This window comes from Solanum stenotomum, chromosome 4 (assembly GCF_019186545.1).
Source record: "Solanum stenotomum isolate F172 chromosome 4, ASM1918654v1, whole genome shotgun sequence".
Taxonomy (NCBI): Eukaryota; Viridiplantae; Streptophyta; class Magnoliopsida; order Solanales; family Solanaceae; genus Solanum; species Solanum stenotomum.
In genome coordinates, this window is record NC_064285.1 from 63,540,203 (window position 1) to 63,553,829 (window position 13,627).

The 13,627-nt window shown below is 31.4% G+C and overlaps 2 protein-coding genes across 2 annotated transcripts in view; both read left to right on the top strand.

Annotated features, from left to right (window-relative positions):
* Window positions 1-13,627, top strand: part of LOC125863364 (uncharacterized) — a 315,246-nt gene that overhangs the window by 264,148 nt on the left and 37,471 nt on the right. The gene's annotated exons all lie outside the window — the stretch shown is intronic.
* Window positions 3,386-7,710, top strand: LOC125863363 (zinc finger CCCH domain-containing protein 32-like). Its single transcript, XM_049543550.1, has 3 exons — window positions 3,386-3,680; window positions 4,758-4,868; window positions 6,082-7,710. The coding sequence occupies exons 1-3, from the start codon at window positions 3,609-3,611 to the stop codon at window positions 7,513-7,515; spliced, it is 1,617 nt and encodes a 538-aa protein (XP_049399507.1). The 5' UTR covers window positions 3,386-3,608; the 3' UTR covers window positions 7,516-7,710.

Sequence of the window (13,627 nt, forward strand, 5' to 3'; positions counted from 1 at the left end):
CTGCAAAAGGCGGTTTCCACAGCTTGAACTCGTGACATCCTAGTCACATTGCGGAAAATGTTACTGTTGCATCAAGGGTCCCCTTCACATCGCAGTCCTATGTTATATAAACTAAAAGTGAATACCAAAATAAAAAGTACTAGAAGTCCTCGATATTTACTACGAGCATATTTAACTCACACAACTTCCTTCTTGATCTACAGAATAGGCTGTGGTATGCACAACTATGCCAGTAGAGCTGAATGTTATAAGTGCAAGACACCTAAGGATTCTGGTGAGACATCTGCCTTAATCGACGTTTCACTTTCCAACGCCATTTTTCATTTACTAACATCCTGTTCTGTTTTTTCAGGAGGTGACTTGAGAGAAAGTGAGTTATATTGAGGGACGCGGCGACATTAAGTTTTTATTGAAGATTTACCTTCAGAGACCTTAATTCCTAACTACATTGTAACTGTGGCACTGTTACATAATGTGTTCTAATGAATGAAATTCCTTCAGATTTTGTTTTCTTTCTGACTGTCCATTATTATGTAATCTTGACAATCAATCAATGTTGTTTAGGCCTATAAAGAAAGCAAAAGCTATGTTGCTCGCGGACTCTTCAAAAGTATTGATGGGATCCTCCAAAAGCAGTACTCCCTCAGTTTCAATCTGTTTGTCCTTTGTAGTCCGTTTTAAAAAAAAGTCTGGTTTTGATACATTTGATATATTTTTAGTTTAAGACAACAAGATTCTCTGTCTTGTTAACTTTCTTAAACTTCGTGTCAAGTCAAAACAGGACAAACAAACTGATATCAAGGGAGTATATTTTTATAGGATCCGACGATACAAGCGCGGCTACATAACAAGAAGTAAAAAATAGGAGAAACAACACTAAGGATTAGATATTAGATTCATAGAATCTTTATGAATAGTTTCATTCTAAGGGAACAAAATTAGTTCCTTTTAAGCATCAACTCTCAATTATAACATAGATAAGAACTTGATGCTTTGCTTTTATGAGCACATATAACCACGTTAGGAGGGATCTTAGTAGCTCAGTTGGTTGGTTACCTGAACTCACATCTTATTAGTGAGGTTCGATTTTCCACATTGTAATCCCCTCCCCGTTTCCCCTTAAAATTATAAGAAAAAAAAACGACGTTATGCACGAATGTTTTTAGACCAACCATAAATACACACATGAAAATATCAACAAATATTCAAATTTGATCAATATATACAATAGTTTCAATATTATCTAATTCATCAAATTCAAATCCTAGATTCATGTTTGGCTTCAATATAATAGTTTTTTTTTGTTCCAACCGATGTCTGGTATCTCCATTCCAATCTTGACAGATCCAGATTTGCGTGACGGCGTGAGTCACGTAAGACTCATTAAAGGTGAAAATGCTCCCTAAGATGTTTTCCATACCCAAATTACCTCAAACCCGAGATCATTAAGGTTGAAGAGAACATATCCATACCACCACAACCCTCGATAGTACCCCAACATAGTCTACTAATACATTTCCATGTAGCAATAATCAATTGTTTGGAAAAGTTCTTATTAGTAAACCTGTCTAATTATAAGGATTCTACTCCTTAAATTTGCTTAATTTTTTCTCCAATCAAGAAAAAAAATTAAATGGTAAGAAAAAATGTAGTAAAAAACTTAATAAAATTAAAGAAGCACTTCAAGAGTATAATGGATTTATTGAATGGTTTTATATATTATTCTTATCTAAAAAGTTGTAGAATAGAATAAGATTATTAAATAATATTCATGATACTATAACAAAAGGTATCCTTCATAAGTCACAAGCATAAAAGAATATTTAATTTGTATTAAATAGAATTATTTGAGTAAACAATTTTTGGGGGCATCTTTTTTGGTTCTTTTATGATATATGTTGCATGGACGTTTTGAAAATATTGTTACACCTATATGCTGAAAGATTTAATATGCCTATATAGGTATTTAATTTTTAAGAATTCGAATAATATAGCTTTTATATTGTTAAAGTGTCGAATAATGTTTTTCTTGACATAATATCTCGAGATCCTCTCAATTAATGTGTTTAATTGGTGTTTACCTATTGCCACATGAATATTTTTGTTCATGGGAACTTTTAAATAATAATATATTATTATAATTATTTTACCTTTTTAAGCTCATTAGCTTTTTTGGATCAGTTTTTTTTGTACAAAAATATGTTTGAAAATTTACATTAGGCTAAATATAATGGTGTTACAACGTATGAGAACATCTTACTATCTTTTTAAATTAAATCAAAATGAATATTGACTATGTGTTTATTATATCGATTCTAAATTTTTTGATTATGATATATAACGAAATCTTATATTTATAAAAAAAAATTTGAATAAATTGAAGGTAATCACTTCTATATATGTAGCTTTTGATCATAACCACCCACCCCAAAAAATAATAAGTGATTCAAACTTTTAGAAAAATTCCTAGTTTAAATGATCGTGCACTGAATCAAGTTAATATGAATCTGGATTAATTGAATCAATTAATTTATCGATAATTAAATTTTTTTAAAAGGGAAAAAACGGAAACATGACAAAAAAGCACAAATCATAACCAAAAAATCAAAAAATTTATCGCACATAATTTGCAATTATAGTATATATAATTAATCAGTTGATTGGTTGTCGAATAATCTTTCATTTGGCATAGAGTTTGAAGTTGAATTTAAAAGTAGAAAACTTGAGTTTTTGAAGTTGTGATTTTTGAAACTTAAAATTGTGCAACTTTTTTTTCAAAAAAATGGGGTAAAAGATTACAAGTCGGGGAATCGAACCCTCACCAACAAAATGAAAATTCAAGTAGTCAACCAACTGACCTACTAAGATTTACTAAATTTCAAAAACCTAAAAACGAGTAACTTGAATAACTTTTTAAAAGACAAAATTAAAAAAATTGATCCAAAATCTATAGTCAAACATACATTTAAAGATAATTATTTAAAATTTTAGTAAAAAATAAATTAAATTCAAAAAATTTAGTCAATAATGCATTTAAGAATAAAATTTTACAATCTAATCTAAAATTTTATAGTCAAACATACATTTAAAGAAAAAATTTAAAAATCTAATCTAAAATATACCGTCAAACTTAATTAAGCTTATTTACTTACAAGTCCTTTAACATAAATTTTTTTTATTTCTAACCTAATATTTACTTCTATACAAACTAGAACTAATCGAACCAGTAGTAATCAGTAGTTTTTCAAATAGGTTAAAATACAAATAAAAACTAAGGGAGAGTAATGCAACATGTCCAAAAATACAAGGACCTATATTGCAAACAATGCAACTTATAAAACAAAAAAAACAAAAAAACCCAGAAAGCGTTAGCTTCTATAAAAAATTTGAGCATCATCATCACCTTCATACCCTACCACCCCCCACCCCACCCCACCCTATACAGTTGTTGTATGTATATGTGTATCTATAGGTATATGTATATATATATAGGTACACATTCATTGTTGAGGGTTTGGAATTTGATCGAGTTATAGAACCTCAATGCATTCAGAATTTTGAAAATTTTCTTTTTTTGTTCGTCTGTTTTTTTTTTGTGGGAGAAAACAATGGAGGAAGAATTTCAGAAGCGGTTTACTGATTGTGTGTATTTTTTAGCATCTCCCCTCACTTGTAAGAAGGTATAGCTATCCTTTTTTCATCTGCATTTCGTCGGAATTTTCGATTTTTTTGGTGAAAAAATGGTGGATGAAATGCATTATTTGTGTGAATTTCTACATGGGTGTTTGTTTAACTCATTGATTAGCTGCATTTCTAATCTGGGTTTCAATTTGTTTTTGGTTTATGTAACTGTTGAAGAATTGGTGGAAAAAAAATGGTGGATGAATGCATTTTGTGTTAATTTTTATAGGGGTGTTCTTTTAGCTTGTTGATTATGTGTTACATCGGGAATGTTAGTAGTTCAGTTGATTGGCTACCTGAATTATTAGTTTGTTGGTGAGGGTTCGATTCCTCACCTGGTAATCTCTTTCCCGTTTTCCCCTTACCCTACCCCCAAACTTTTTTTTAAAGAAAAAATATGTTTTTTGTGTCATTCTATTAAATATATGTTAATGCTGATGTAATGTATATGTTAAATTAGTATGTTAAACTTTGTGTCAAGCAAACAAGTCGTATGAAATTGAATTAGAATGTGTGTGTGTATCGTGTTAGATGTGTTTTTTTTCAGGATTAGGGTGCATTGATTTGTTCGATTTTGTTTTATGATGGAATGGTTAAATGGTGAGATTATGCAAGGGAATTCAACGGATTTGAGGATTTGGGTTGTTATGTTAAGTTTTTTAATAAAGTGAGTCGATGATCCTGTTGTGGTTTGCTGAAGTTGTGAATTCAGTTAATCGTCTTCATTTAGTTTGCTGTGTTGGTGCTGTTTCTTTGTTTTAAGTTATTATTGTGTTTAATTGTTTCTATAATTATAGTTTTAGTTTTTCAGTTCAAGTCTAATCAATTATGGTTTAGAGGTGATGGAATAACAACAATCGGAGTAGTAGGTCTCAATGCAATGAACATTTATATTATTGTTTTAATTATGCCATACCTGATTTGGTTATCTTAGGTGTTAGCTGTGCATTCGTGATTGTCATTGTGCCTGACTCCGGGTTTTCCTGACATGTATAATTGTGTTTGTGTGTGTCTTGTCTCATTATTTCAAGTATTGTATCTAAGAATCTGGTTTTGTGATATGGATTTTGTTCCAGGGAATGGAATGTGAATATCGACATAGTGAGATGGCAAGGCTCAATCCCAGGGATTGCTGGTACTGGGTGGCTGGAAGCTGTCTTAACCCAACATGTGCTTTTCGACATCCGGTAAGTACAAACCTTTCATTGTTTGTAATTGATAGTTGTGCTGATTTTGACATATTATTACTGCAAAAATGCAACAAAATGAAATATGCTTTTGATTTGGCTTGAATATTTCTCTCAACTTAAAATAGTTTGAGTTCAGACATGTTTAAACTGTTTCATATATCGGAATTTAAGAATATAAGTGTTAGTCTATAAGGTAGGATGATTACAACTTGGCTACAGTCTGCCTAAGCTCTAGATTAGTAGAACCACCACGACCTAAAAAGTAGAAAGTGCTTCTTCAACGGGTAGATATTGTGTTAGTCTCTATCTCCTCTTTCCAAGAAAACGAGATATCATCCTATCAAAGAAGCACTTTTCCTACTTCGTGAGTCAAGAAATATAGATCTCCACTAATAATTACTGGCTCCTCAAGGCCTTTGTCTGCCAAGAAAGCGAGATATCTTCTTGTTAAACACTTTTCTTATCAGTAGGAGTCCAAAAATATAGATCTCCACTAAAATTCACTGGCTACTCAAGACTTGTTTGTGTCAGCCAAATCCATGGTAACCATTTGTCGGGGAAGTTTTAAGTTTTAACAAGCCTAGATCACAAGTTCCAAATTCTTTTCCTGAAAAGTGTACAGTGCAACATTCTTTAGGAGCAGTGCGGATATCTGAAACCTCAGGCTCCTCGAAATGCGCAAATCACTGATTTGACTAACAATCTGTGCAATTTCTGAAGGTGTATGTGTTCAACATCTCTTGTATTATTCTCTAATAAATGCTCATATTAATTCTTCTCGTCGAACAGAAAAGAGGCTTTTGGGGGGGTATAAATGTGTTAAGTACCTTGTGATTGGTTAATGAGGAGGGATAGCTTAGTTGAAATGACCACCCACCTCCAACCATGAGGTTAGGGGTTCAAGTCACCAAGGGATCAAAATGGATAAAGGTCAGTGTTGGGCAGGGTGGTTTGGGAGGTGGATTTATGATACTCCAAGAAAACAATGAAAAGCACTTGGAAACTGGTTGTTAGATCTTCCACGATCTGAAGGTTTTTGTGACAATGTAATGGGTTACTTAAGGACCTAGCAAACAAGAAATTACATGGTTTAAAGCAAATATTCGTCTGACCTTTCATTTCCTCTTTTCTGATTTGACTTAAATTGCTTCTTGAACTTGTTATTTTAAATTCTTTGGACGTGCTAATTTTTCTCTGTCCATTTTCTCAGCCATTAGAGAGCCATGCTGAGACGTCATCTGAATTGGCTCCTCAACCCAACAAATCTGCTGTGCCTGTTAACAAGACAAATATGCCTTGTTACTTCTATTTCAGTGGCTATTGCAATAAAGGTGAAAGATGCGCATATCTGCATGGACCTGATGATGGTGCAACTGCATGGACATCCTCAAAAGTAGCTTCTGAAGTCCCTGATGAACCAACAGCTGAGATGAAGAAGACATTTGCAGGAAGTGAAACTGATCTTTCAGCAGTCGAAAAACATCCCAATTCTTCAGAAATGGGGCCCAAGGAAGCAGCACATGAATATATCAACTCAGAAGTGGATGTTCATTTGATGACTAATAATGTTGGTGAGCAGAGTGCTTCTCATGAGACGTCAGGATCTCCTTCTGTAGAAGCTGCTGCAGTCGGGTTAGTTTCGTTAGTTCATGCTGAAGACCTTACCCAAGGAGGATCCTATTTGTCCCCCAACCAGAGCTCAGATGAAGAAGTGGAGGACAGCATGGAGAGAGAGGAGTGGTTGGAATCATCTCCCGGTTTTGATGTTCTTGTTGATGATAGATTAGTAGGTTTGAGTCAGGAAGATGAACATAATTATCTGATGCACCATGATATGGAAGACAGGGAGCTTGATGAACGGTTCGCTGGGTATGATTTTGAGAACCACCTCGAGTATGATCCTGCATATCCAGATATAGGAATTGTTTCCGACGTAGAACAAAACGCTTCTTATTATAACTTTGAGAATCATGAAATGAATGAACGCGTCGGAGAATTTCTTATCCCTGCTCATGGAAGAGAGAGGGTATCTCGTAAAAGAGAGTTGCCTAGAGAACTGGCTTTTCGTGGCAGAGACAATGTTGACCTCCGGGACCTTCTGAAGAAGCGACGAGCCAGTGAAAATGATTCTCCAGATCACTTGTCTAGACGGTTTGACCTGTCTAGGTCGAATGTCCATGAGCAAGGCAGCAGGGATAGGCATCGTCCACAGGGTTCCCGGTGGATGCCTCAAAGAAGGGCTTCAAAAGTGGAAAGCAATGTTTCTTTCTCCCCCGCGTTTTTGAACCGCACTCGTCTGGAGGGTGCCAATCGGCTGAAAAGGTTGAGACAGTCTCAAGGAAGCAGTTACAGACAGCAGCATATCAAGGACAGGAGACGGGGCCAGTCGCGACCTTTTGCAAATGAACCCCCTAGGAGGAGGATGGATTCTAGGAAGAGACTGACTGACGTTCCAGAGACGTTTAGTGCACCCAAGACTCTAGCTCAGATTAGAGAAGAAAAGAGGAGAGGAAGAGAAGATGCAAATTCTCTTGAGGGAACTGGTCCATCTGGAGGAAGTGAGAAAGAAGACTTTTCAGGTCCAAAACCTCTCAGTGAAATCCTCAAAGACAAAAGAAGGCTGAGCTCAGTAGTGAGCAATTAAGTAGACTTTAAAGGTTTTGATAAAAACTTAGTTTTGGAAAAATTTTACTGTAGCTTGGTGCAAAGTTTTGTACAATTTTCTGGATTAGCTTTTGAAACTTTACAACTTTTTAAAACAGCTTAAGTCATGGATTAGTTGTAGAAGAAATTGTGCAATTGAATATTACAGGTACATTGGAAAATAGCCTTCTTGCTATGAAAATGCTCTGATTAATCTCTTTCAGCAGATAGACACTGCTCCTTGAGCCGAGGGTCTATCGGAAACAACTTCTCTACCTCCCAAGATAGGGGCATAAGGTCTGCATGCACACTACACTATCCAAACCTCACTTGTGGGATCGGATTGTTATGTTGTTGTGTGTATACACTACTCTCCCCAAACCCCATTGCATATATTATGTGTGTTTCTATATTTACTTGTGTTATCAATGTAGGGGCATAAGGTCTGCGTACACACTACCTCTTCAGACCCCACTTGTGGGATTAGACGGATATGTTGTTGTGTGTACACACTACTCTCTCCAGACCCCATTGCATGTATTATGTGTGCTTCTATATTTACTTGTATTATCAAGGTAGGGGCGTAAGGTTTGCTTACGCACTATCCTCCTCAGACCCCACTTGCGGGATTATACGGATATAGTGTTGTGTTACGCATTACCCTTTTCAGACCCCACTATATATATTTTGTGTGTTTATATATCTTTTTTCTTCTTGCAAACAAATAATAATAATAAATATTTATCCATTATGAATCTGTTAGGTCTATTTCTATTAATTTGGTTGAATTAGTCAAACTCATTAATAGCTAAATTCAAAAAAAATATACTTCAACAAATAATATGTTAAGAAGATAGTATTTAAGATTTATAGGTTAATATATATTATATTATTTTGAAGAATTGGCATAGTTACGTAATATTAAAACCTTCCCAAAATAATAAAATCAATCAATCTGAAAGATTCAGGATAAATAATCATTGTATTTATTACTTAATAATTGTTTTCATGAATGCTAATTTTTTATTCAAAGATGGCTGCTACTTTTATACTCTAATTTTAGACTATCCTCTATTAACTTTTATTTCTTCAAAATTGGTTTACTACCTTCATATCCAACATATTGTCCTTTTTGGGGTTGGGGGTTTTCATTTGTGTATTCGGTATGTGGATTGAACATGATTAAATTTGAATTTATGCCTTGCATGACCTATTTTATTATTTTTAGAGACTTAAATTCGAGATATCTGAATTTAATCACAAGTCAAAATCAAATTATCCAATTATAATGATGTATTACCAAATCCAAACTTTGACTCTGCAAGTGTATGTTTTAACAATTGAGGCATCATTTGGTAGAAGGTATTATTATAGAAAATGATGCAGGTATTAGTTTTGGTTACCAACTATTTTTTTGGTACGTATAGCCGATTAGAGTTATGTATATATTAATAATGTAGGGATAAAGTTATGACGAAAATTTTTGCAGATTTTAGTTATTCATGTATTTCACCTTCTAATCCTGCATAAAATAATACATCGATTCCCTCGTAACCTACACATGTATTAGTTATGTAGATTTTTAAATTGCAAAACAAACACTTATAATATTAGTTATGCGTGATTTAATACATACATAACTCACCTTCAAATGATCGTTTGATAATTGATTTAGAGATGAGTTATGCATGAATAAATTTTGCACTATCATATTATTCTTAATTACAAAGTAATTGTCCATAAAAATGAATTAATAACATACCTACTACGTACAATATGTTAAAATACACTTTTTTTTTAATATATGGAGGGATATGGAGGTAAATAGGAAAATTACAAAGACGGAGAATCAGATTTCTACCAATAAAGTAAAAATTTAGATAACTAATTGAACCATTAAAAATTCTCAATAATAATATACTACTAATTATGTAAAAATTATATCCATTTTAGAGTGTATATAAAAGTTAAATCTTTGAAACTTATAAATAATAGAAGAAGGTATACTGATCGTATAAATCTTTTCCTCTTGGTCAAATTTATAACCTTCATTAATAATTTCTCTTTCTATATTTTCCCTAAAATATTTATTACAATATTATCAATATATAGAACAATTTTTTGAGTGTACGCAATAGTTTTGTGTCAAATATTCAATTAGTTTCACTAATTTCAAATCGCAAACAAATAATTTCAAACACTAAAACATGTGAAATTCATTTCTATTATGATCACGTCATTGTCCAACTTAACCTTTCATATCTTATTTCTTGTTAATATATATCAATGATTGAACCAAATTCAACAAAAAATTCACCCCAAAAAAATAACTACAGATAATTGTTCATAAAACATGAATTTATAACATAAAAATAAATTCATTACCTATTATAATATTAGGGCATACAAGTTAAATCCTAAAATTTAATTATTATTTTTTACCAAAAATATTTAAGTTATATATAACATGATCAGTATTAAAAAAATTAATTATATTATCTGTTTATCCTTAGATGTAGCTAGTTATAGTAGATTATTAATCGTATTTTACTACAAAAGTCTTCTTTTTATATTATAAAATTTCTTAATAAAAAAATTAATTTCGATATTATTATCGCCGATGTAAAAAAATTTATTTACATTAAATATTGAATATAACTTAAACTCAAACTAATAATAAACTAAACTATACTTATAGTGTAACTAATGATGGTATATATATAGTGTCAAATCTTCAAAACCATATCACAAATTTCAAAGGGCAAAATAGTAATATCAAAAAACACACTATACAAAATAAGATATGATTAAATTTTTTTATTTATATATATATGATCACATCATTGTCCAACTAATCTTTTCATATATATATTATTTCTTGTTTTGTATATATCAAGATATTGAACAACTATTTTGACTCAATTTCATATAAATCAAGAAGAAGAAGAAGAAGAAGAAGAAGATATTTAGACTATAGTTTTTATATGGCTGATCAACCATCTATTGGAGAAATGTTACCAAGATCAGAAATTTCATTTAGAAGACAAGGTTCGTCAGGTTTAATATGGGATGATAAATTATTATCCGGAGAACTCAAGAAAATTGAACATCAAGAAGGTGTACAAGAGAAGAAAAAAGAAAAAAAATCGCCAGAGCCGAGACCTATTAAGTCTCGAACTACAGATAACTACATGCAACCGTCCATAGATCCTCCATCTCCTAAGGTATCTGGTTGTGGTGTTTGTGGTATTTTTGGGAAGCCTATTGATAAATCTCAAAAAAAAAGAAAAAATGTCAAACGTAAGTCTTAATTAATATATGTGTATGTTTTGGTGAAATTATTAATTAATCACCTCTATGTTTGTTATATATTTATGTGTTTTGTTGTGGTAATATATGTACTATGTTTTATTTTCAGCCATATGAATGAATCGTGGTTTTTTTTTTTTTTTAAGATGAGAGTTTTGTTACCTTTAGTTTTTGTTTTGTCTTGTTTTGATTTAGTCAAAATCTTTCTATAACAGTTTTGCTTGTTATGAGATCTTTTAGTGATTAATTGTTATACACGTCTAATTACATTTGATATTTAAATCTTATTTAGTTGCTATAGACATAAAAAATTGCATAAAATCTAATTATTATTTTTCCTTTTGTAATAATATAAACAATGGAATAAAAAAATGCATCTTTTCTAAAATTATTTTGTCTCTCTTAGCCATATTTTTTATTGATCATTACTTCATTACTTCCTTCGTTTTAATTTTCTGCAATAATTTCTTTAACCTATTTTCTCTTCTTGTGTGAAGATGTTTTTATTTTATTTTATTCTATGCATATAGCAAAGATAGCCATTCTTGAATATTAAAGACAACTTGAAGGTTCAAGAAAGTTGTGCTTTTCATGGTTTTTTGACTTTTTGCTAACAAGTTGATAATAATTGAAAAATTCCAAGTTTGTTCACCTAAAACAATTACAAGTATTATTATTTGTTGTAGACCTTTGTTCTTATTTGGTGTAAACAAACATCTACTATCTCCGTTTTAATTTAATTATCTTATTTTGATTTTGAAAATAACGTTTAATTTTGTAATCTTAAATATGTCATTGAAAAATTAAAGAGTTGTCAAAAAATGAAAAAGAATATTTATTTTTTAAAAACAAACTAAAAATACAGTAAAATAATTAAATCAAAACGAAGAGAGTACTTACAATATAATTGACATTGGAAATTATGTTATATTTTAAAAAGGCAAAGGAGAAACCAAAGGATGAAGTGGTTATTGAATTTAATATATTTTATATAAAAACAGGTCATCTTCTTGATAGATATACAAACCACCCAATTCCCAATTAAAATCCATTAATTTGTTGTCTTGTGTTGGCTACTATAATCCACATATTACTATATTACAACCTGTATGGGTCTTTATTTTAGGTAGAATTGTCCCACTTTAAGTAAAAAACATCCTCAAGTGGGGGAGGTTTAGGTTTGAACAACCCCACCTAGTAGTGTACTAATAACCAAAAATTAATTAAGGTTGAATCGAGGATTTATCGAAAATAATATTTTTACCTTTATAAGGTTAAGGGTAAGGTTTTTATATCATTGTTCGCTTTTGACTCCACTTATGAAATTATTCTAAATATGTTATTGTTAGCTATTATTGTTATTATAGATTACATAATTTAAAAGTTTTGTATATTGTCGATGTAATTTAACTATTATAGAGATTCAAATTAATTTTCAAGATTCCTAATAATTGTTTATTATGGAGATCATATGTGTGGCGCAGATGCCTATGAATTCAACCGAACCTAATAATTTTGAGTTAGACCAAATTTGTGTATGTGATAAATATCTACCAAATGTATATAGATATTAAATTTGAGACCTAGTAACTCGAATATTTAGTAGATATTATGGCATCCAAACTTATTAAGTTCAGATTTTAGATATACTTCTATTTATAAATATCTTTATACGTAATAACTTGATTGTGTGAATATCTTTACCTAATTGCACGGGGTAGACATATAAAATTATCATGATCTATATTCATGGCACGTATTATTCATGCAAATTACCCTATGAAGCCTCACAAATTTTTCCTTGTATTGCATCATCATCGAACTCAAAAACATGTGTACCCTATGAACTTGTGCTAACTTGTTAAGCTCTTCATTTTCCTTCGTTATTCTTATGTAGGATTTTTCTAAGGTGTCATGTGCACCCAAATTCAACAGTTTGCCAACCTAGACGCCTACTAGTACTTTAGTGACCTACCCTCGTCGGCTGACCCTTTGTTAGAGCCGTCACATATACTCATCCCCTTCCCCTTAGAGACTTAGCATCTTCTCTTATAAGATTATACCCCACTATCATACTGAAGGAGTGTCTGGCTCTGATATTATATATACTTTTCACAACCCAAATACATAATTTCTTTTGGTCCAATATGCCTTACAAATTTGTTCCTTGGACTACAACACCATCAAGACTAAAAAGTGTATGTACCATTTAAACATGATTTATGTCTTATAAAGATCTTAGTTTTCTCTCTCATTCAGATATAGGTTTCGCCTAAGATATTATTTGCATCCCTTCTTCAGAAACCTCCCAACGTACAAGCCTGACAATCTTTTTGTAATCCACCCTCATCAACCTGCCTTTTGTCTTGGGCATGACCAAAACCTACCTATTACAACATAGTTTTCCTATGGGCTTAGTATATAGTTTACCCCTCTAACTTGTATGAAATTCCTTTTACACACCTTTATATATATATATATATATATATATATATATATATATACTAGACATCGGAGCCCGTGCTAGCACGGGCCCAATATGTATTATTTTTTGTTTCAATTTATGGACAAAGACAAAATTAAAGAGTTAATCAAACTTTAATATTAATTTAAAATAGTTTAAATTTTTAATTATTGTTAACTATGGTAAAAAAAAAATTATGTCTTTTAACATTCTAAATTGCTAATTATTGTTGTATGATTTGTAATATCTTTTACGCAATTTTGAAATAATAAAGGTTATTTCTTCTTTCTCAATTTATGTGGTACTAATAAAATTTCGAGATTCAATCAATTTTTTTTGT

Bases quoted from the DNA above. Each gene is read 5' to 3' on its own strand.
- LOC125863363 (XM_049543550.1), top strand. From the start codon at position 3,609: ATGGAGGAAGAATTTCAGAAGCGGTTTACTGATTGTGTGTATTTTTTA. The intron at 3,681-4,757 runs GTATAGCTATCC...ATTTTGTTCCAG, and splicing joins CTCCCCTCACTTGTAAGAAG to GGAATGGAATGTGAATATCG. The intron at 4,869-6,081 runs GTAAGTACAAAC...CCATTTTCTCAG, and splicing joins CATGTGCTTTTCGACATCCG to CCATTAGAGAGCCATGCTGA.